The following is a 24,600-nucleotide window of genomic DNA, read 5'->3' as shown; positions in this document are numbered from 1 at the left end:
GTACACACAGTACTGCTAAAAGCACTGCTGGAAGAACTCCTACTTGGTTGAAGCAGGCGTCCTAGAAAATTGACCTGGTAAGACTTTAAGCTCTGTTATCAATTGCAATCAACCCCTTGGGAAACCCTGCACCAATTTGCTAAGCTTGACCACATATATATATATTTTTTCCAGGAGCTCTTTTCCTAACCTTCCAGTCTCCTCTAAACCAGAGTAAACAAGAGATTTTGTTTTAAGCCCACAATTGAACACTTAATGTGTGTGTGTGTGTGTGGTGTTAGTATTTATTGACATTTCTTTCAACCAAAACCCAGTCCAGCATTCTAGAGACATTGTCTTGAGGCAGTACCTAGCATAATTGTTCACGTACTGCAAATTCAGTACACAACTTGTTAGAGAGAGAGAGAGAGAGAGAGAGACTTGCCCAAAAACTCATATTGAACTCCCAAATCACCAAGTGCAGAAATTACTTGGGCATGACACCATGGCCTGGCTAAGAGCTGATTATAGGTCACTATTGCATAACTTAATGTTGGTGAACTGTGGTAGAAAAAGATGGAAAGATACAAAATGCACACAACACTTGGGGGCGTAACTCCCCAGCAAGGTAAACTATATAACTCTTTGGTACCCGGTGTTACACAGATTTAAGTATTATCAACTGAGATGCTGGGAAATGGAGATATTTTAATTTGTATTTCTTGGCACTGTGTCAAATCAAAATGCGCTTTCTGAAATGCAAGATAATCAAGGAAGCAAAAATAACAGACGCCCTGATAGTCTAACACTATAGTTCACATTTAAAATTTTTTCAACTAATTTTTTTTCAGCTGGTTGCTGTACAGTATGCAATTATTCATCTCATCACGAAGAGAGAATTTGTTTTTATTGAGACAGAATAGTAAAAACGGATCTTTTAAAAACTACGTGACTTTTTGTACGAGGAAAATTGAAGCCCGTAAATCTCACAAGAACCAGGAACTACCTGACGAAAATTCACGCTTCCCTCTCTCACTCTACAAACTTTCTTTCTGGAAACGTAGGCTTTTCTCACACCGGAGGTTAATAAGCAGCCAGGGTCAAGTTCCATTTGTTTCATAGCGTTATCTTATGTGCGTGCGAAATCGGTAGACAAGGCTTTTGCACTTTTCTTGGCAACCCCTGTTTTATGGTACTTTCTAAAATTCAACTACTTTTAATAAAGAGCTCCTTTGGCGTAGTAGATAGAGGACAGGTTTCCCTCGGAGCCCAGATCCTAACAATACCACCTTTCTATGCCATCTTGGCTAGTACGGCCAACTCTCTTGAGCTTTAGTTTCCTAATCAGTCAAATGAAGACGAGTCGATTTTGATGCGAAGCTCTGAAAGTCAGCAGAAGGCACAAGAGTACACAAACGACGGGGCAGATGATCTTGGAAGGGCAATCACTAGGCTGACTCCAGGAAGCTACGGAATCAAGACCCCAGGCCTCCTCGGACCTCAGAGACCCGGAGTCCCGCCCGCACCTTCTCGGGCCTCGATCGGTGTCTCCCAAGACCCAGACACCGTCCGGGAGCCCACTAGAGTACACTGTCTTAGAGCCCTGTTTTCTCTGCTAGAGGCTCAGGCTGTTCGGAGAGAGCTTCCGGGCCCCTCCGCTGCCCCCAGCGTTCAGCACGCAACCAGCACTGTCTTCTCTGGCGAGGGTGAGCAGCCCCGATCGCCAACAACCAACGCCTGCCACACACTGCAGCCAGCTCAGCCGCAGAGGTCGCGGAAGGCCGCGTTACTTAGGAAACCGGGGCGGGGCCCGACGCAGACCGCCTCACGGCGAGCTCGCGCAGCCGCACGGCCTGGCTCCAAGTATCGCGAGAACGGCTTCCCGGAAGTTCCACGTCAGTGGGTCGGCCGGTCCGTGGGTCGGTGGGTTCCTCGGGACCGGTGTCGCTTGGAGCCTGTGAGAGGTACGGGCTCGAACATCCGGAGCCATGGTAGGTCGGGCCCCGCGGGACAGAGCGGAACCCACCGGCTGTGGAGGGTTCCCGGGGCTTCCGGACGGGAGACCGTGTTGAGAAGCCGTCTGCGCTCCCGCAGTGGCCTGGCGGAGTCCCCTGTCCTGATGGAGTCCCGGGAGGCAGAAGGCCAAGCCGGGAGGCTGGGGTGGTTTGGGTGCCTGCGAGTGAGCGGCTGCTGACCCTCCTGGCAGTCAGGGCCCCTGTCAGTGCAAGGAAATGCCCGAGGCAGAAAACGGACTCCAGAGGCAACTTTGACAAGAATCACTTCATTCTGTCATTAAGGTGGTGTCTGCTAATCCAGGTTGCGCGTCGTGTTTGGAAGTGTGCAGACCCCAAATTGTAGGCTTAAGCAGAGAAAAGAGTCAAATGTTTATGGAGTCAAAGGTGGAATTTTAAATGCTTTGGCGGCCCAGCTCATCGTTTTCTAGGGGAAGGACCGATTGGGGGAACTTCTTATAAAACTCGCTTGTGTTTTTCTGCACTTAAAAAAGTCATCACAGTTACGCTCAAACGTGACCCAAAATGCCTTTGCACACGAGAGTGTCAAAATCTAAAAAGTGTGAGGCTATCTTTTCTGAAGGGGAAAAAAACAAAAACAGCGTTTGTATTCTTAAACATTTTCCTGACTTTTATTTGTTATGGATCACATGAGCAAGTATTTTGATGATTAAAGACTGCAGAGGAAATAATTCCAAGTTTCTTGCCTGACGGTTTAAAAAACGTTTAAGTTTGCACAAAGCAGATTATGGAAGAGTTGAAACTAGAGCAAGGATTGGGTAGGGAAGGGCATGGCTACTCTCAGAAAACCTCTTGGAGAAACATGTTGCCATAAAATTTTAAGTGTTTCCAGCTCCTCCTACACCATCTTCTTTATTGGATTCTCAGAGTTGAGAGCCACCTCAATAGGCCTTGTGTAATCACACCATGTTATATTGAAAACAGCTGGCGTCAATTAAACCTTCTGAAATGGCATTTTTTGGAAAGGCCCTTGGATCTGCCTAATTTCATTTTGAGACATATTTTTAAATAGTGAAATATTGCTGTCATTCTTCAATATATATGAGTTCCATACCCACAGATTGAACCAGCTTTGGGTGGAAGATTATACGCAAATACCACACTATGTTTTTTAACTTGACTTGAGCAACCATGGGTTTTGATTTGGTGGAGGGTCCTAGAACCATCAGCAGACACCAAAGGACGGCCTATAAGTCTCAAGTAGAAAGTGCAGACCATGCATTTATTCATTTGCTCACTCACCACAGGAAAATTTACTGTCCTGCATTTTGCTAAACGTTACCGGCTGATTGTCACAGCAGCTGTAGATAATTATGAGCAATGTTTATGGGATGGCTGCTATAAGCCCTGCACCGCTCTAATTGAACTCAGAATTCTCCAGACCACCAAGAGGTAGATACTATTATTATCCCTGTTTATACAAGTCAAGCCTTGGAGGTTCGGCAAACTTATTGCCGCATGCCTGAATTGAGAGGTGCAGCTGAGGTTTCATATAGCAAGACTACAGACCTCTGTCACACCACCTGTTCCTCCCGCTGTTCCCACACAAATAAATGGAGAGAAGGACCTGTGTAAGCAATGATCCTGTCCTTAAGAAATAGCCACTGGATAAGCAAAAAGAGCTGTGTGCACAGGTAAACTGTGAAAGGAAGAGTCGGTCAAGCTAGGCCCATCAGTGGCGTTTAAGCTCAGTCTGGAGATGAAGTGCAGTGTGAGTTCTCTACTCATCTAAGACCTGGCAGGATAGCTTCTAAAAGTCATGACTGAGATGTTAAGTATGCCTACAGGAGCTCTTGCCTGTAGTAATAAACATTTTAAAACTGGTGTCTGTGCTTTGGAGCATGTACAGCTATACTGGTTGTTTGAAGATCCCTGGCCATTTTGAATAATCAATTTAAAACATTGTTAGGATAAAATAGATAAATATAAGCATAAATATACACTGGATGTGATGGCTTATGTGGAAGATCTCACTATGGCTCCTGATATAAATATACTTCCTGTTTGTTGACAAAGACGTTAAAAATTTGTGACCGTCATTAGTGGGGCAACAACTCAGAAGTCATTGAAAAGGTTCTGCTCTCCTGAAATTATCTTGGGATGATGGCTGGAGTAAGTTGAGATAAACAGGACCATGTGAGATAAACAGGACCAAGTCTTCTCAAGGGAACCAGAGAGTTAGAACATGGGTCTGAAAACAACTGTTGAACCTAAGGGAGGCACACATTGAAGAATGGTCAGAAGTAGACAGTGACCTACATTTGACAGACACTCAAAGAGAGGTGAATAAACGCCTTGTTGGTTTTTGTTTCAGGATAGTAACTCTGCTGGATCCTCCATTTGTGCTAAAAAGTAACTTTCTGTTGCATTCATGATTGTTATGGAACAGCACAGAGGAGCTAGCACAGTGACTCATCCTGCTAAGTCAGCTTTCAGGTTGTACATAGGGCTTGTTGAAGGGGGAAATGCATTTTCAATTAGCCTACTAGTGGAACCTACTGCTCCAGAGCATCATTGTCTAATGAATTAACGTTTCTTCTGTGATGGTATGCCTGGGAGAAACAAAATAATCACTTACATGATTTTCTGTCCTGTGGTTCAGATAAGGAATAAGATTGGAAAGGGGCAGTTTTAAACTATTGCTATTTTATGGCCTGATTTTTTTTTTTTTTTTTTTTAAAGATTGTCCTATTATTCAGTATGTTTCTGTAAATTCAAAAGGCCTTCATGGACACGAGTAAAACCTTATTGATCAGACATTAATACTTGTCTATGATTTAAATGTCCCCCAATCTGATTATTTCCAAAGAGCTCATTTAATATTATGGTTTAGGATAATAGAGCTTCCTGGATGACATGTCTCCACAATATTTTCTGGTATAACCCTAATGGCATGGACATGAAAATTGTGATTTAGTTGATGTTTTCAATTTACCTGTCTATAAACTAGGTATCTTTTGTAGTTCCTTAGAGGTGTTTTCCTGCTTCAGGAAGTCTCAGATCAGAAGTTTTACCGCTAGTAAGATGATGTTGGCCATCCCGCTAGGTTTACGTTTGTGCTGATGAGAGGTACCATGTTGATGCAGTAATGCCAGTGTACTGATGATATAGCCTTCTTGAGACAGTTTTGCCTTATAGCACAGGCTGATCTTGAATTCATAGTCTTCTTTTCCAGGGCCTAGGATGCTGAGATTACAGGAGTGCACCACCACATTTGACCTGATAATAATATATTCTGATTGTAAAACAGTTGTTTTTAAGAAGCCAGGTTTTACATTAAGAGTGCCATTGATGAAACAGTAACTATTATTAATGCTGTCAATCTCAACACCTGAGTAGGCATCTTCTAAAGATTCTGTATTTGTATTATGAAATGAGGATGTGTAAAGGACTTGTAAGGTAACGTGTCTGGAAGAAAAAGCACTTAAGTACAGATAAAAGTTCAGGCTGTAGGCTTTACTTGTAAGCTGAGAAACTACTTATTGAGAAGTATTTACTGGACATGGCTTGATAACTTGAAGTTAGCTGGTCCCTGGCCATATCTGTTACTGATGATAGAATTCTAGTTTTCCAATGAAAATTAGAATTATAGAGACTGAACTTTATATATTTCTGATATTCAAAGACCTATCAGTTGAAGTAGGAAGTTATGGTATAAGTGTAACTTTTGATTCAGTATAATGGAGTTTTTGTAACTCAGTGAACCATCATTGCCTAGATGAACAATGTATTATGTTATAAAAACCAGGCAGGAGTTGAAATCAGTTTGAAGGGTAGGCTAGACTAGTAGATTTTAATTTAGGCAAGTGTAAATAGTTACTCTGTGGCTTCAGATGCCACACTACAAGAGTTCTTTAAGAACCCCCCGTTTGTCAGGCAGCATCAAAGCAGAACATCCCATTCTCCAGAAATGGCTTTTATGTTCTGCTTCCTAACTATATGTGTTTGAGGCCAGATGGTGGTGGTTTTGTCACATATCAACCAAAACGGTATATCACAACATACTGGAGACAAAAACAGATACGAAAAAGTCTTCTAAAAAGTCAAATTGAAAATTTTTACGAAAATATAAAACATTGCCACTTGAAGTCCTCATAAATTTTAAGTGTTGAAAGAAAAAGATCTGGATAAGTAAAGTTGGAAACCATTGCTATAAATACAAACTTAAAACATTCTGTTTTTATAAGTGTGATTAACATAGGTGCTTTAGACTTGATACTATTCACAGATTAGCAAAGTTTCATAAGCCTCTCAATACACTGTTTCAAACATATTTTATTTGGCTTTAAGAATTTACTTTTTCTCAACAATTGTCTTTTTCTCTTAGCCTCTTCGACTTGACATCAAGAGAAAGCTAACTGCTAGGTCTGATCGAGTTAAGAGTGTGGATTTGCATCCTACAGAACCATGGATGTTAGCTAGTCTCTACAATGGCAGTGTGTGTGTTTGGAATCATGAAACTCAGGTAAGAGTTTTGAAAGGACTTTTATTAGCAATAAAGGCTATAACATACCACTACTAATAATGAAAGAAACACCAGAGCCCAACTAGCTGTGTGTGCAGTGCTTCTCACAGTAGGACAGAGTATTTTAAATGATCAGGAACTAGGTTTGTTTGCGTGCTGCTTCTGGGAGAAATTCTTCTGGGCATATTATATGTGATATTTAAGTACAGCAACATTGATGTAGGTAGTGTTGGCACCAGCTTTTGTTTTGCTTGTCTTCTTGTTCCCTCTGTCACCAATGGTAAAGAGTTAGTTAATTGCTATTCACATGTTTTGAGAGTGACAACAGCAGTTTAGGATGACTCCAAATGGTCTTACATTTCATATAAGGAAGGATTGTATTCTCCTTGAAGTAGTAGGTACAGTGTTTTAAAACAACAATGGTGTTTTATTATTTGTAGCATGCCTGCTGCTATTTAGCTTGCAAGTCTTAACTACACTGAGCCTTGATTTGTTACTCTGAGTGGATGATGTTGTTGTGCCCTTTGCATGAGAAAACTGGTAAGCACATGGAATAAAATGTTAGGCCATTGTTATTCACCCACAAGGAACCACCTCGGTGTTAGCTGTTGCTTTCTTAACTTAGACGCGGCACTTCCGTGGCCTGAGAGTACAGCGTTTTCTGCTCTTTAGCTTGTTTAGCTCCCGGAGTGCCATTTGCCCCACCTCAGCACCTCATGTGTTACTCAGTCATAAGGGTTATGCAGCCTTTTTTTACTGCTCCACACATCTTGGATTTATTGATGACTCAAGATTTTTTGCAATTTTTTTTGCCATCTTACAGACTTCACATTCAGTCTACTCTGGTTATGTCAGAGTCGCTTGGTAGCAGCTGTGTATCTTTGTGGCACTGATTCAGGCGTTGTCTTATTGTGGGAGGCCCGGGTGGCCTCAACAGTTCTGTGAGCTAATCCCTATTGGTTTTCCAGCATACCTTTGGTCAAGGAGCCACTAAGATTGGGTTTTATTCCAGAATACTGCTTTATTACTTTCTTGATACAAAAAAAGCCATTGAAAATGATTGCTTAATTTTCAGAATTTTAAAGAGCAGACATTTAAAAAACGGGACAGCAAAGAGGTCTGTTCATCTCTGATTTTTCCTAGGAGATTTAATTCCCATCTTTAACTCATGTAGATAATCAACTCTGAACACCAAGGGACTTCTAAACCTCTTAGTTTTCTTGCTTACTAAAACAAACAAACAGCAACCAAAAACAAACCTTCAGCATTTTTTCTGGAAATGCATTGCTAAAATGTGTGTGTGTGTGGAGGGGGCTATCTTGTTTAAATCATTTCAATTTTTTTTTGAGACAGGATGTCATTATGCAGTCCTGGCTGTCATAAAACTCATATGTAGACAAGGCTGTTGTTACTTCCCAGGTGCTGGGATTAAAGGTGTGCTCATAAACACGTAGTTTATGGGCTCAATTTTTAAGAAAGGAAACTGAGCTAAGAGATAATGCACTCAACTACACAGCCGCTGAATTCCAAACTGCTGTAGGTGCCCGCTGTACAGTGGAGACGACTCCTGCCCTTGGAGAGCATAGTGGGGTAGAATGAAAGTAAGGGTGGAGTCCTGCTGAGCAGAGGTATGGGAAGGGAGTAAGTGTTTCCCTGGGTAGGATTTCCAGACAGGAGCCAAAGGCAACACTGGAAAGGAGACGCAGGCCAAAGCACAGAGGGTCTAGAGTGCTGTCCTCTGGCCATCTGCTTTCTCTTAAATTTCTGGTTTTCAACTCTACTAAAGAAAAGGTGATTGGTCCTTATTTTTGATCTTCTTTTAATGTTGAGCTGTCATACTTTTGTTTAAAAACACTTAACTAGAAATGTTTTATATAGTCTGATGTTTTAAGTACAACAGAGTAAGTTATTTCCTCATGTCTCAATGTGTTTGTTCTTGTTAAAGACACTGGTGAAGACGTTTGAAGTGTGTGATCTTCCTGTACGAGCTGCAAAATTTGTTGCAAGGAAGAACTGGGTAGTGACAGGAGCAGTAAGTAATTCTGAGTATCAGATCCTGCCTTCTGATTGGTCAGTGGTTATAGATACCAGTTGCAGAATTGTAATGCCTTACTGGTTTAGTTAATCAAATATGGTGTGTTATGCCTGGAGCCTATAATACAGTTTAGTTTTTAATGCAGTTTATTTCATAATAGTGATGTTTTAAGATCTCCTTTCCTAGGATGATATGCAGATTCGAGTGTTCAATTATAACACCCTGGAGAGAGTGCATATGTTTGAAGCACACTCGGATTACATTCGTTGTATTGCTGTTCATCCCACGCAGCCATTTATTCTCACCAGTAGTGGTAAGAGACAACCTGTGTCAGTCATGTGTACCAGAGTACCAGTGATGATTTTCTTTCAGCAAGACATGTTCTACTTTAACTGTTCTTACAAGTGGAGCTCTCACTCCCAGCATCTTTTCAAGGATTTGAATTCATTAGTGTGCTGTTGACTCTGCCCACGTGTGTATTTTAATGAAATAGCAACTGTATTTAGGATTATTTTGCAATTGCTCTGATTCCTGTTGGAAAATGTAAAAGTCTAGATTCATCAACATCTGGGGAGCAGAAAGCTCATTAGTATGCTGATGAATGGGCTGTTGGCAGGTTGCCATAGGCTCGATAGTTTATCTGCATATTCAGTCTAGCTGGCTCCCTGGTATTAGTGTAAAGCAGTATACCTGTAGGAAGGCAGTTACCTGGGTAGCCCTGAGTTAGTAGTAGTCTTTGAAATATTTTTAAATTAACAAGTGAGAACTTTTGTAGAAGCAGTTTGTCTCATCAGGCAAATGCTGCATGTTTATATTCAGACTTAGATGGTGATCACAGTTCTTATTAAATTAAAAAAAAAAGTCCCAATGGCTTTTGTTGCCTTTAGTAGCTGACTATATTCATTTTGTACCCACTGTTCCATAGTTAGATATACTCTAAGGGCAAATGAGGACTTGGAGGTCTTTCCCAGTATTGGTTCTATGGCTTAGATAATGGGATGTGTGAACTGTACATTTGTTGCCTTAAAAGATACCAAGATTGTCTTACTGCAGAAATGAAAAGCAAATTGCAACTAACTTGGCTTTCTTTTGGTTTAGATGACATGCTAATTAAGCTATGGGACTGGGATAAAAAATGGTCTTGTTCACAAGTGTTTGAAGGACACACACATTACGTTATGCAGATTGTGATAAACCCCAAAGATAACAATCAGTTTGCCAGTGCATCTCTGGACAGAACCATCAAGGTAGGTTTCCATTTTGTCTGTGCGCTTACAGAAGGAACATTTGCCATGCGGAAGCAACATGGTGTCAAATTGGTTTATACTCTAGGATCTTAGAATAAGAAGCATTGCCATGATTTTTAGATCATGTGTGTGTCTGTGTATGTCTGTTTTTCCTTGTGTCCTTTAGTCATTGTCCCATTCTCATCATTGGTCTGTTTTGCATTTGAATTCTTTCTACTGCCATTCCTCCTTTCTGCCTCTGATTTCCTCTTTCTACTGGCTGCCTTTCTTCATAGAGTCTGTCAGTTCCCTCTCTGAGAGTAAACTACAGATGCCTAAGAGTAAAATACAGAATTTTGGGGCTAGCCTAGTCTGATGTTACAGACACCAGAATAACTTGGACCTACTCACTGTCCTCTAGAAATGCCATGAGTGTTCACAGAACATTGCCTTCATCAGCTCTTCCTTCTGACTTCAGGTGTTTTGTTTTCATTCTCTCATTTGGATTTACTTTTTTCTGAACATCTATGTAGCTTTCTAAGAGTTAGCACAGACAGTCATTCTGAGAAACTCAAGTCAAGCACCTGATGGCTATAGACAGAGTATATGTCACTCCCTTTAGCTTTTGCTTCTATTAACAATCTTCATATTGGGTCATAATTCATGTAGTTTAGAACCCCTTATCCTCATGACATATTGGATATTGGATATTTGGGGCAGGAGCTGTGTTTCCCCTTGCACAGCACCAAGAAGACATTCTGGGAGAGTAGCATGATGCCTTGGCTGTACTGGATGGACACTGAGTATATGTTGCAGTGAGTACAGTTAGATTTCTCTTCATACTGTCTCAGTTCATTGACTTAAAATAAATTTCAAATCACTTTGCTTACACGTATAATATTTTTATTAATTTAACTCATAAGTTATTTTGTATTTAAAGATCTTCAGGTGTATAACCTGACATTGTTTCCTTTTGTTGAATTACCCTTGCTTTTGACATAGATGGGAAACTCCGATCGGTTTTAACTTCTTCACCAAATTAAGTTTATCTGTTTATTTTTGAGTCAAAGTCTACAGTATATGCCAAGGTGGCCCAGAATTTACTGTGTAGCTCATGCTAGCCTCACATTTTCAATTTTCTCACCTTCCCAGATGCTGGGAACACAGGCTTGTGCCTCTCTGCCTGGCAAATTTTCTTTCATTTTAATGCACATTACTCATCTAATAAATCTCCCATCGAAACATTACTTACTTGAATGCAGAGCCTTTCAGAATGTTACTACGTTGATTCTTGTGCTTCACCTGTATGCCAGTTTTCTTAGTTTGCTTTCTGTTGGTATGATAAAACCCTGAGCAAAAGCAACTTGGGGAAGAAAGGGCTTAGTTCACCTTATAGCTTATAGTAGTCCAACATTTAGGGAAGTCAGGGCAGGAACTCAAGGCAGAAACCACAAAATGGAAGCAGAACTATGGAGGGACATTATTTATTGTTTTGCTTTTCATGATTTGCTCAGCCTGCTTTCTTATATCATCTAGGCTCACCTGCCCCGGGGTGGCACCATCCCCAGTGAGCTGGGTCCTCCAACATCAACTACTAATCAAGAAAATGCCTCCACAGGGTTGCCTACAGGCCAGGCTGATGAAGGCATTTTCTCAATTGAAGCCCCTCTTCTCAGATAATTAGCTTGTTTCAAGTTGACAGAACTAAGCAGGATACCAACTGAAATATATGTAATCTCTGTGGAGAAGCCTAAGAATTGGCATTTTCAGAGAGCAGTGATTCTGTGTCCTGAAAATTAACATGAGAACAACAGCAAAATCTTGAGCCCTCTCTGTGCTGGCTGGGGTGTTTGATGTCTTGTGTTAGAAATGCGTGGAGCTGCCTCTGAAAGTGCTCACTGGCAAATGCTGCTCTTCTCCGAAGGTGTGGCAGCTGGGTTCTTCATCACCAAACTTTACTCTGGAGGGACATGAAAAAGGTGTGAATTGCATCGATTACTACAGTGGTGGTGACAAGCCATACCTCATTTCAGGTGCAGATGACAGGCTCGTTAAGATATGGGATTATCAGGTAGGTCTCTTTAAGCTTCCTTGATGTGCTCTAGACTTGGTCTTTACTGCTTTCTGTGGCACCTCTGAGGCTTGGATGGAAGGACTCTTCAGAGTTCTAAGTTAAGACCCCAGTATTTACACTCAATTGTGGTTCTAAAATTTTTTCCTTTATAAATAACTACAGATTCATTTTAAGATTTTAAAAATAAAATGTCATCATGCTTTTTGTTTGTTTAAAATGGTTTTTACATTGTTATATTAAACCTGGGTGTCCTTGTTACCAGAATTCTGTACCTGAATGCAGCAGGCAGAACAGTGAATGTTGTGATGTAACTGTGGTAAACATTTCACCACATGGAACAGTCATAACTAGTTATCACCCATATTGCCATATTTTGTGTCTCTGGGTTTTCTGAAACCTTTCACCCTTTGCATCTAACACAGTTTCTGAACAGTGGAACATAGTGGCTTTCTGTGTCTCGATTTCAGAATAAAACTTGTGTGCAGACTCTGGAGGGGCATGCCCAGAACGTGTCATGTGCAAGCTTCCATCCTGAGCTGCCCATCATCATCACAGGGTCAGAAGATGGTAAGTTAGGGTCTGTGTTAGATGTGCTTGACATGATTCACTGGGTCCTATATTGCAGTGGGAGATTTCTAGCAGCTTCCATATCCTTGACTAGGATTCTAGACTTAAAATCCAGAACAATAAAATGACTTTATCATCATCACCATTCTAGTGTCTTTTGACTCTATCATGTAAGTAAAAGGACATCAGATATTCTAGAGAAGAACTGAAAAAGCCTGTTCATTGGAGTCTGACAGACCTGGGTTCAAATTCAGGCCCTGCCACTTTGCAAATGTATGGTTTGGGAAGATTAATAGATGATAATACTAGTCTACTCATAGAATTATAGCGAGAGGGAAGAAGAAGTCACACACAGTAAACATGTACATGGGAAGACTTACCCAGGAAACCATGTTGTGATTTTACATGTATGATTAATTGCTTACTTCTAGTTTTCTAGTTGCAATTTGTTTGTCATTTCATGCTTATGTTGCTTTGTAAAATTATCTAAAGAAGATAGATCTGAATGTCACAAAGTTGCTAGGAAGTACTTTTATTGAAATAGAAAGACTTCCATGTAGCTCCTTTACCTAACACTTTATCTTGGATGTTCATATCCAAAGGGAATGTTCACATTGTTGCTTTTTAGGAACAGTGCGAATCTGGCATTCTAGCACCTACCGGCTTGAGAGCACACTGAATTACGGAATGGAGAGGGTATGGTGTGTGGCCAGTCTGAGAGGGTCCAACAATGTCGCTCTGGGCTATGATGAAGGGAGCATTATTGTTAAGGTAATTATATTTTGGTTAAATAGATGGAGATAGGGAAAGTCCTTTTTGGGTTTTTGTACATCCATCTCCCAAAGTCTCCAGTTTTGATCAACTAGCACTTCTGTTGTTAACTACAAGAGATTAGGCAATGACAACTTAATGTGGAAGAAAGGAAATAAGACTCCAAGAGGGAAAAAGAGTCTGTTCTCTGGGTTTCCTTTTAGTCACTAAGAGCTATTTGTCATTGTTCCAGCTTGGTAGGGAGGAACCTGCCATGTCCATGGATGCCAATGGAAAGATAATCTGGGCCAAGCATTCAGAAGTTCAGCAGGCCAACCTAAAAGCAATGGGCGATGCGGAAATTAAAGATGGAGAAAGACTGCCACTCGCAGTAAAGGATATGGGCAGTTGTGAAATATATCCACAGACTATTCAGCACAACCCTAATGGGAGGTAAGCTTTCATTAACATCGCTGTCTGGGCTTGTGTTTGGTAGAGCAACTTTGCATATGCACAGCATGTCCCTAATCTGTCCCACTGGAGCAGTGCTGTGCCCACAGTTCCACAGTTGCTAGCTGCCAGGTCAGTTGCTGGAGTTGCTGTACAGGTGGCACAGTCATGTAGTATTATTTCCTTGTTCTTCAGATGCGCTGGGTTTGTGTTCTTGTGGGTCAAGGGCCTGGTCCTGTCCTGAGTATGTGCTACATACTGCTTACTCACTGCTCTTATGGAAGACTAACTCCAGTGTATCTTCTGAAAACATTTGGGATTAGAAAACTTATTACTTATTCATAATTTGAATCGTCAGTACTGTTTTCCCTTAAGAATTATGAAATAATAATTGTTGTGTGAGAGAAGTTTCTACTTCTCTAAACAGTAAGTTTAAGCGCAAGCTCTAGAGCAGTGTTCTCAACCATCCCAGTGCTGCAGCCCCTTAATACAGTTGTGATGACCCCAACCACAAAACTGTTTTGTTGCTACTTAAGTGAAATTTTACAACTGTTACGAATTGTAATGTGAATATCCGATATGCAGATATCTGATATGTGACCCCTGTGAAAGGGTCATTCAACCCCACACAGGGGTCGGGACCTACAGGTTAAGAACCATTGCTCTAGAGCTTTAATAATCATTTTACAGTGTATCTGGATGCCTTAAGCTATCTTCACTGTCATTAAAGACAACATACCGTATCAAGTCTCAATCACTGATGTCTAATCATTTTTAATTATCTTATGAAAGTTAAGGTATTATATTTAATATCTTCAAACATATTTTTGCTCTAAGATTTTCATTTTACCTTTGAGTGTTCTCCAATAACGGACATTATCATGTTCTAAATGGAATTTGAAGAGAGGATTTTTTTTTTTTTTTTTGTCTACTGGGGACAAATGTTTGGCTATGTAACTTCTGTTTTTATTCATTATTTAAATGTTAATGATCCTGTTCGCAACTCTAACAGTTGAATACAACTTTTTGTTCATGGGTGATGAGCATTGGTTGGTGCACAGGTAAATGTGCTATAAGCAGTACCTTCTTGGTATGATGCTGTGAGCATGGTGTGAAGATCTAGGTGCTCAGCAAGCACTACTGCATGACTGGAGTCCTCTGTGTCTCCCCAGGCTCGGACTGATGAGAGAAGGCCGTTGCAATAATGTTTTTGTCAGTAACCCCGTACTGATAATTGCTTTTGGTCTTGTTGCTTAGAATATTTATGCACAACATATTCAGAGAAATGTGTAGCTCTAACATTTTGAATTGTAAGAATTGACTAAAGTAGCATTTGCTACTGAATTATTTTATTATACATGTGAATCATTGTTTCCTAACACCTATATGTCATTTCCTCTGTCATTTCTAGGTTTGTTGTGGTATGTGGTGATGGGGAGTATATCATCTACACAGCTATGGCTTTGAGAAACAAGAGCTTTGGGTCTGCCCAGGAGTTTGCATGGGCCCACGATTCTTCAGAGTAAGTTTCAGCTGTGTGATGCCCAGTTTGTTCTGATTGCAGATAGGGTGTTAGCGCCAATGTGGTTGATGCTTTTCCATGTTAAAAGACAGTTCCCCCACAGGTACATCATTAAAGCATTCGGAGAGTATAAACAGCCCTTTCCCTGTCTGAATTACCATGCTGCCTCACTCAGGTTGATGTAATAAATCCACTCACCTGGGGAATTCAAGGCCTATATCCTTGATGGAACCTGTGACAGGACTTCATGCTTGGGGTTTATGGCAAAGTAGGCCTCATAGCAAGTAGGCCCTGAGGAAGCCCCAAGTGACTGCTGTCCTTTATAAACTAGTTGAGAGATGCTGCTTGTGCCATGTCACCTTGACAAGAACTGTAGTGCATCTTTTTAAAAACTCAATTTCTGTAGGTCCCTCACTGCTCATTCTTAACCTATTTCTTTCTGCCTGAATTCACAATATTCGTAAAATGTTCTCATTAAAAGCAGAAGTCACATTAGCTCTTTCCAGTGTATACAGTTCTTAACCAGCAACACAGTCAGGTTATTCCACCCCAGTCAACTCACTTCCCAGTTCAGGCAGACCCTCATCTTTTTGTGATTGTATAGATCATACTTTCTTTTGTAGACGTCTTGAAAGTTTCCTATAAATGGAGTGCTATAGGCATGCATTCTTTCCTGGATCTGGCTTTTGAAATCGTCCATATTTTTTTACCTGTATCAGTAAGGAGTTGTTTTGTGTGCAGAGTAGTTTTCCATTGAATGGATGATGGGTATCAATGCACACAGCATGAAACCCATTCATTATTTGTCTAACTGTAAAGTTTTCATGATATCCTGGGACAAAAAGTAGGTCAGTGAATTTTCACATGGGGCTACATTTGATATTTTTCAATAATTAATATTTAATCAGAAATATTTAAAGATATCTCTAACATTTAATGGAATTATGGTTTAACGTATAATACGCTGTTTCCCCTGTCCCTCAGGTATGCAATAAGAGAAAGCAACAGTGTCGTAAAGATATTTAAGAACTTTAAGGAAAAAAAATCATTTAAACCCGATTTTGGAGCTGAAAGTAAGTGCTATTTATTTATGACACATTCTGAGAATCTTTGTAATGTCTCAGAACATTTGAGCAGACTCTTCTGTGTCCTTTTAAAGGTATCTATGGTGGCTTCTTGCTGGGAGTCAGGTCTGTAAATGGCTTAGCCTTCTATGACTGGGACAATACAGAACTCATCCGCAGAATTGAAATTCAGCCCAAGCACGTGAGTTTCTCCTCTGTGGTTGCTTTTGGGAGGTTTGTCTTTGAAATGTCTGAGTCCTTCATGTCAAGAAGGGCCCATTGCACATTGCTATCCTGGTCCCATCGTGCTGAACACCATGCCATTTACCTAAGAAGTGCTCAGAATATCAGTTATGCATTGGAGTCAGATAGTAAACATTAACTATTTGTAAAAGTATAGAATGTTACACAAATTCCAAAATTGATTATTTTAAATGTCTTTTACAAAGTAAACATGCATGTTGAAATTAGGGAGTTAGTGATGTGCAAAAGCCTTTCCATACTGCATGTAATAATGGTCAGGACACCTCAGAGCTGCTGGTTGGTTTGACACCTTTCACTGTTGGTGTTACCATTAGAGACCATCTTGCCCTGCTGTGGTCCTGAGTCTGTTGTCTAGGGAAGGAGGCCATGGCCCACCAGAGGGTACTGGCTTGTGGTATTACTTTTGTTTGGTTTTTTAATTTCATGTATGAGTGCCCACGTGTGTGTGGAGAAAGGGGAAATAAAGAATGAGAAACAGTGTTTTAGAGAATAGGAACAGCTTACCCCTCCTGAAGACAGCACTCCTGTCTCCCATTGGCTTTCCGCTGCGTGACCAATCGCCTGTGCTGTTTGCCTCCCCAGTTGTGTGTAGAGTACACTGCACCAAATGCTAAGTGCACCATTACTACCTTACTATAACTGACCCTGCAGTGAACAAGTGTGTGCAGTTGTGGCCGCTCAGAAGGCCGTCAGTCACCTGTATCTGTTTGTCGGGTTGCAGATTTTCTGGTCTGATTCTGGAGAACTGGTCTGTATTGCCACCGAGGAATCATTTTTTATTCTTAAATATCTGTCAGAAAAAGTCTTGGCTGCACAGGAAACACATGAGGGAGTGACTGAAGATGGCATTGAAGATGCCTTTGAGGTAAGTGTCTCGGCCCTGCTTAGGCTTTGTTTTTAATGTTTTATATTTTTAAACAGACCACACTGATTTCTAACATTTCTATGTAAATTGGGTTTGGGGAGGGTAGCTGTAAGTTCTGCTAACATGTAAAAATTAAAATCTTGGCACAAATAGAATTTGAAAGTAAACGTTTGAAATAAATGTGTGCCCTGACGTGTAGGAAATTTGCAGGCTTGCTTTGGCATGCTTCACTAGGAAACCTGAAGGTGTTTTGTTCTAAGACTCTTGAGCTAGAATTATTCAAATGAGCTCCGAAATGGGAACAAACCATCCACTGGGGATAGACGCCTAAAGGACTCAGAGATACCTAGCATTCCAGTTTCACGTGTGTTGGGCAGTTTAGATTGATACTCTCAGATTATAGTTATGACTCAACAATGAAATTTCACAGTATCTATTCTTCGTACACCGTTTTTAAGTGATGACAAAATATCCTAGCAATAATGTTCTCAAGATTGTATTTTACTTTGCATACCTTACCACTCTCAATGTCCAGCTTATTGTTCACATTTCTGGTGTTGGCTAAGAGCGCAATATTGTTTTCTTTCTATAGGTTCTTGGTGAAATTCAGGAAATTGTGAAAACTGGGCTGTGGGTTGGTGACTGCTTCATTTACACAAGTTCTGTGAACAGATTAAACTATTACGTGGGAGGAGAAATAGTCACCATTGCCCACCTGGACAGGTACTAAGTCATTTTGCAGCCTAAATTTGAAAGTGCTGTGTGAGCATGATGTCGTGCTCACTTGTGTAACACTGATACGGTGAATCCCTACAGTAGTTTCAGCAGGCTTTCTGAGCTGTCAGATGGAAAGATTTCAAGCAAGAGAGCTGTGTGTGTGTGTGTGTGTGTGTGTGTGCGTGCGTGCGTGTGCGTGTGCGTGCGTGCGCACGCGCATGTTGTAACTGTAGATTTGGGCTTCTAATTCTGTTTCTCTTACAGGACAATGTACCTTCTTGGCTATATTCCTAAAGACAATAGACTTTATCTGGGGGATAAGGAATTGAACATTGTTAGCTACTCCCTGCTGGTTTCAGTCTTGGAGTACCAGACTGCTGTCATGCGGAGGGATTTCAGCATGGCTGATAAGGTTCTCCCTACCATCCCCAAAGAACAGAGGACAAGAGTTGCACACTTTTTGGAAAAACAGGTAGGAGCTTTTACCTGCCTGTCTTTTTCTTTCCTTCTTTGCTTTTTCCTCTTATTTTTAAACCAACATTTGACACAGCATTGATATGGGTTGTAGAATGTCTTCTTGTATTTTTTACCACTAATTTTCTCCCCAAAAGTCCAGTTTCTTGGTTGAGGTGCTGTGTCAGCCTGCAGCACATTTGGCTTGAATGCTTTCTTTCAGCTCAGCACACAAAGTGCCTGTCAGGGTTGGTGCCGATTTTATCAGTCTTTTCCTTCTTACACCCCTTTTAAAAAGTTGTTGATATTTTCCTTTTTTCTTAGCTGCACACCTTTAATTCCAGTGCTAGAGAGGCAGAGGTAGTTGAATCTCAGAGTTTCAGGCCAGCCAGAGCTACAGAGTTTTATAAAGTGCACTTAACAAAGTTTATCTTTATTAATATGCCTTTGCCTCATGTAACTTTTTTTTTTTTACTTCAGTTACATATTCATAGCATATAAAGAAGGTTCTGCACGGTATAATCAGATGTCTGTCTTGTCTCCTTACCTGTCCCCACAGTTATGTACTGTTTTAATGCCTGAGGATATAGCACTATACTGATTCTTCATTCTTCAGCTTCAGGCATCTCATGTGAAGTGAACAGGGATTCTTGAGTATGGGCATGATAGGAAGGCTGTGGAGGAAGACTTCATGTCTAGATAGTCACCTAATGCATCTAGTAACTTCAGGAAGCATTTAAAACGTTCTAGGTACCACTGATGGAAGCGACATTGTAGTAGTTTAGTGTGGCTACCCCTTGAGCTAGTTAGGTTTGACAGAGAAAATCCGTCTGCCATCATTCAATGGACTGAGTAGAAGCCAGCTCAGAGGCTTAACATTTTGGATTTCATTTAGTCTGTCTCCATTCTTAGACACAGTTTTCTCCTGACAGTCAATACTCCCTCTTCTAGGTGTCGTGTATCCCTAGACTGGAGACCTTCACAGAATAGGCCCGTGTGTCAAGGGATTGGAGGGACAGTAGTGGATGTTGTATATGTTTTTAGGCAATTTTTATGAGACACCTTGGGGTTTGAGGTGTAAACCAGGTTGTTCTCTGCTGCCCTTATTTCTGACTTAACATGAATTTTTCTTCAGTGTTTTCACTCTTCCACCAGCTTTCAACCATTCAAAATTTTGCTAGGAAGCTGGAGAGGTAGATGGTTATGAAGCTGGAGCAATAGTTACTGGTTAAGAGTATTTGCTGCTCTTGCATATAACCTATTTGGTTCTGAGCAACTACTTGACAGCTTACAGTTGTCCGTAACTCCAGTTCCAGTGGAATTCAGTGTCTTTTTCTGGCCTTTTCAAGACCAGGCACACATAATGTACTATATACATGTAGGCCAGACATTCATATACAAAAACAAATCTTTCTGTTATTTATTTTTATTTTATGTACATTAGTATTTGCCTGTATGTATGTCTGTGTGAGGGTGTCGGATCCTCTGGAACAGGAGTTATAAATTATAGACAGTTGTGAGCTGCCATGAGAGCACTGGGAATTGAACCTGGGTCCTTCAGAAGGGCTGTCAGTGCCCTTAACCCCTGAGCCATCTCTTCAGCCCACAAAAATCTTCTAACAAAAGTTTTCTTTAAAATTTGGTCACTCAGTTGGGCAGTGGTGGTGCACACACCTTTAATCCCAGCACTGTGGAGGCAGAGGCAGGTGGAGCTTTGTGAAATCAAGGCCAGCCTGGTCTACAGAGTGAGTTCCAGGACAGTCACGGTTACACTGAGAAACCCTGTCTCGAAAAAGAAATAAAATTTGGTCAGTGGTATGGCACATTTCCAGCAACTCTGAAACTTGTCTAGCTTCTCTGTCCTGACCACCCTAAACTAAGCATTTTCTTTCAGTGTGCTGAGAAGTAAACCATCCCCAACTTTCCCTCTGACACTACCAGATTCTCAGAGCTGAACAACTTGCCCACCAATGGTTTTGTCTTAAAAAACATAACTTTGTAATTACAGTCAATGATTCAAAAGCTTGTCCTAATAGTTTTATGCTCTAATGGAGCATGAGAAGGAAACCTTTGGCTTTCTTTTGGATACATGATAGGATGAAGCGAAGACCAAAATAAAGCATAACTGATGACAGCCATCAGTGGTTGGACCCAGCTACAAGCTAAATGACTTACAGGTGTTAGGAAATTGGAAGGCTTTGGCTTCCTTTCCTGATGAGACCTGGACTAATGACCTCTAAGGCCTACTTGAGGTTACCAGCAGGTGACCTGAATTACATGTACCACATGTCCCCCACCCCTGATGCAGTCAATAAAATTTTATTTTGTATTTAATTAGGACTTATCAAAATGTATGAGATACATCAGTTCTCTAGCTCTCCCCATACCCTAGCTCTCCCAGAAATCTTTAAGTATTGCTATAGCATCTTTGTTACAGGATAAGCTTAAAGACATAAGTATAAAAGTGTGCAAATCCCGGGAAGAAATGGGAATGTAAACTTCATTTAATAAAAATGCCTCCCCTTTTGCATTGTTGGTGGTATATTCATGGATGCTAATAGGTATCAAATGACCAGGGTTTAGATTCCCCGTGGTCCAATGAAATAAGTGGCTGTGGAGTTTTTCTGTCGGTAGAATTTTTGAGAGAAATAATTTGTATTTTATATATGCACATTCTTTGTATGTCTAAGTCACACATTTTCTTTTTAAAAACATGTAGGGCTTCAAACAGCAAGCACTTACAGTATCCACAGATCCTGAACATCGTTTTGAGCTTGCTCTTCAACTTGGAGAGTTGAAAATTGCTTACCAGTTAGCAGTGGAAGCAGAGGTATGTTCTAATCCAAGACTTTCTATAGCCCAGGGAAGGGTTGGTAGGTACTTAGGTATTTTTGATGAAACATTTTGTTACTAATGACTCATTTTGGTGAGGCTATTGTCTCTTTGATCTTTTTCAAAGACGCACTGTTAATCACTGCATAAATTAAATGGGTTAAATTAAGCATATTCTTAGTTCTGTAATCTGTTTAAGTATTTTCCTGTCTAGTTTGGGTTTCAGAGTATAGACATGGTAACAATTTGCCACAAAATTACAGACTAGTGAGATGCACAGATTTTAAAGAAGAATTTTGATATTTTGTAGATTTTCGTGTGCATGTGTGTGTATATACTGGAAATTATAGGTTAAGTACAGCATTCATGAGTGAATTAATTTCAGATTGTACAAAAAAATTAACCGTCAAGATCGTTAAATGTGCATTTTATTTGATTTCTGAGAAGCTACAAATGATCATATTCATTATAAAATATTTAAGGATATAATTTCCTACTCCTCCTAAGAAAGTGTTACTAATTTACTTGTTAAAATAATTGCAATCTAATGACATTTTAATTCCATTTACATGGTTTTAGATTCAGTTTCACTGTGTAAGTAAAAAATAAAAATGAGTTAATTATTCATGTACCATTTGAATTAATTTTGTTAATGTGATTTTCATTTCCTCATTATACATTTTTATCATGTCTTTCTTTGACAGAGCCAATTTACCAAGCATAACTCAAAAATTACATCATATAAATATCTTCAGTTGTCATCACAGTGATGTTGAGAGTAACAGAATAATGCTGATGTTGGAAGTTTCAGTGTTTATTTTCAAAGATGTTTTATCTTAAACTCTTACAGTCGGAGCAGAAGTGGAAACAACTTGCCGAACTCGCCATTAGTAAATGTCAGTTCAGCCTAGCCCAGGAGTGTTTGCATCATGCCCAGGATTACGGGGGTCTCCTGCTCTTGGCCACTGCCTCTGGAAATGCCAGCATGGTGAACAAGCTGGCAGAAGGTGCAGAGAGAGATGGCAAAAATAATGTGGCATTCATGAGCTACTTTTTACAGGGCAAGTAAGTATTTATCTCAAGGTCTAAAAGACTTTAAGGAGTTGTAAGCAGTTATTTCTCCACTGACTGTGAGGATGGTGTTTCAGAGATTATGACACAAATCCTGAGGACAGGGTTGATGCATAGCTGACTGCTGTTGAATAGTGGGGGCAGCTAGAGAACAGCGCCTACCTTGGTGGCACTTTAGCAAGGTGCTCTGGTAACTGCTGATCCGTATCTTTATTCTTGAGCTGCTCAGGTCAAGGAGCTACCAGTTATTTACTCCTGGGCCATTTTGCTGAATGACAGCAGGAGGCTGTTACTCTCTCCTGGCTGGTCCATAATGGCAAAGGACTGTCTACACCAGGAAGTTGTGATCTGTTTTGTGCAAAGATAGGAAGATGGAAATGCTATTTACTGTTTGAGCTCGACTTTGAATATGTCATCAATTTTTAAGTCTAGTAGAGTTAATGCAAGCCAAACCACACGGACATCAGTTTGCCTTTTGGAAATAAACATAAAAGTATTTATTAGGCTTGCCGTACATGCCAATTCTTAAGAATCTTAGACCCCATCATCAAAATTCTTTTGAGGTGTGCTAAGGGAGTGAACCTCAGAGATTTGTGCACACTAAACAAATGTTCTATTACTGAGCTACACTTCTAGGCCTGTCATAAAACTAGGCCTGTATTAAAATGAGCTGAAAGCAGTCACAAATGCTGTCCTGTCCCACACACCCCTACAGTCCATTGGTTTTGTTCAACATTAAGACAATTACAAGGCTCGGCAACAGAAGTGACTGTGTAAGGGGCAGGATTTATGTGCTATGAAAGTTCATTTCTTTAACAGTGTCTCTACTTTACTCTATAGGCTTGATGCTTGCCTAGAGCTCTTGATCAGAACAGGAAGACTCCCAGAAGCTGCCTTTCTGGCCCGCACTTACTTACCCAGCCAGGTCTCAAGGTACGGACTTAAGTTGAGAGAGAAATGTTGCAACTGAAAACATGGCCCATGTGCTTTATCTGTTTGGTTCTGTGATGTCTCTATATTAGGGTAGTGAAGCTGTGGAGGGAGAATCTCTCAAAAGTCAACCAGAAAGCAGCAGAATCCCTTGCTGACCCCACAGAGTATGAAAACCTTTTCCCTGGATTAAAGGAAGCCTTTGTTGTTGAAGAGTGGGTGAAGGAGACACATGCGGATTTGTGGCCAGCCAAGCAGTACCCTCTTGTCACGGTGAGTGGCAGAGTACCAGGCTGACACACATTCACAAGTCCAGGTTTAAAATGTGCTAATACAGTATTAAGAGCTAATGTCTGACATTTGGGCCAAGTGTCTGTCATTTCTGATTTCAGAACATTTCATTTTATTGTTGTTTTATTCTGATAGCCAAACGAAGAGAGAAATGTTATGGAAGAGGCAAAAGGCTTTCAGCCCTCAAGAGCCACAGCTCAACAGGTTTGTAGAGAACTGTTGATTTAAAACCCTACCTGCCACTTCCTAATCCCGGCCTTCCGCTGCATGGCGAAATATTTAAATCTCTGGGGAAGTTCCTTTGGCTTTATATTTACCCCTTATTCTTCAGGAACCTGATGGGAAACCTGCTTCTAGCCCAGTTATCATGGCCTCTCAAGCTACCCATAAAGACGAAAAGGTGGGTCAGCCATCCTCTACCTCCAGTCCTGTGTCAGGTGGGCAGGCCTTTGAGTTTAGATGTCTTTGGCTTCAAAGTGGGATGATGCTCTTGTCAGTAATAAGGGAATTCAGTTCTGGTTTTGGATTGTGAGCCAGCTAACTCAACGCAGTACTGTTTAACAGTCACCCTCTCCCCCTTCCCTTCCTTGCAGAGCTTACTAGAACTAGAAGTTGATTTGGATAACTTGGAATTAGAAGATATTGATACAACAGACATCAATCTGGATGAAGATATTCTGGATGACTGAAGTTTGCCATTTATTCCAATAAGAGATCATTATGACAGATACAAATCAAATCACTCTGACCAGAAACTATGGAGACTCCTTGGTTTGCACATGTAAACGGGGGAAACACAGCCACTTCCTCATCTTCAAAGGAGTAGATGGGCTGTACTTAAATTACTATGTTAACTGAGACACATATGCTTTTTTCATACTGTCATTAGCCCATCCATTCCTCATAAAATCTTTTGAATTAATGAAAAACTCTGACTTTACTTCCTAAAGAAAATGGACTTTGAGTTTTACATGGCTGAGCCTAAACACCTCACTAGGGATCAGCTTTGCCT

The 24,600-nt window shown here is 40.6% G+C and overlaps 1 protein-coding gene across 1 annotated transcript; it reads left to right on the top strand.

Moving 5' to 3' along the window:
* Nucleotides 1-1,823: 1,823 nt before the first annotated feature.
* On the top strand, nucleotides 1,824-24,517 carry Copb2 (COPI coat complex subunit beta 2). The gene is made up of 22 exons (XM_021636578.2): nucleotides 1,824-1,970; nucleotides 6,340-6,477; nucleotides 8,423-8,509; nucleotides 8,699-8,825; nucleotides 9,611-9,759; nucleotides 11,663-11,809; nucleotides 12,280-12,379; nucleotides 13,008-13,150; nucleotides 13,383-13,582; nucleotides 14,991-15,101; nucleotides 16,086-16,174; nucleotides 16,261-16,367; nucleotides 17,151-17,294; nucleotides 17,887-18,017; nucleotides 18,276-18,483; nucleotides 21,184-21,294; nucleotides 22,147-22,361; nucleotides 23,208-23,300; nucleotides 23,390-23,570; nucleotides 23,724-23,792; nucleotides 23,920-23,988; nucleotides 24,182-24,517. Exons 1-22 carry the CDS (start codon nucleotides 1,968-1,970, stop codon nucleotides 24,275-24,277), a joined length of 2,718 nt encoding a protein of 905 aa, XP_021492253.1. The 5' UTR covers nucleotides 1,824-1,967; the 3' UTR covers nucleotides 24,278-24,517.
* Nucleotides 24,518-24,600: the final 83 nt, after the last annotated feature.

Source organism: Meriones unguiculatus, chromosome 6, assembly GCF_030254825.1.
Source record: "Meriones unguiculatus strain TT.TT164.6M chromosome 6, Bangor_MerUng_6.1, whole genome shotgun sequence".
Taxonomy (NCBI): Eukaryota; Metazoa; Chordata; class Mammalia; order Rodentia; family Muridae; genus Meriones; species Meriones unguiculatus.
The sequence above is the reverse complement of the archived record's forward strand: the minus strand, read 5'-3'. Positions and strand labels throughout refer to the sequence as shown.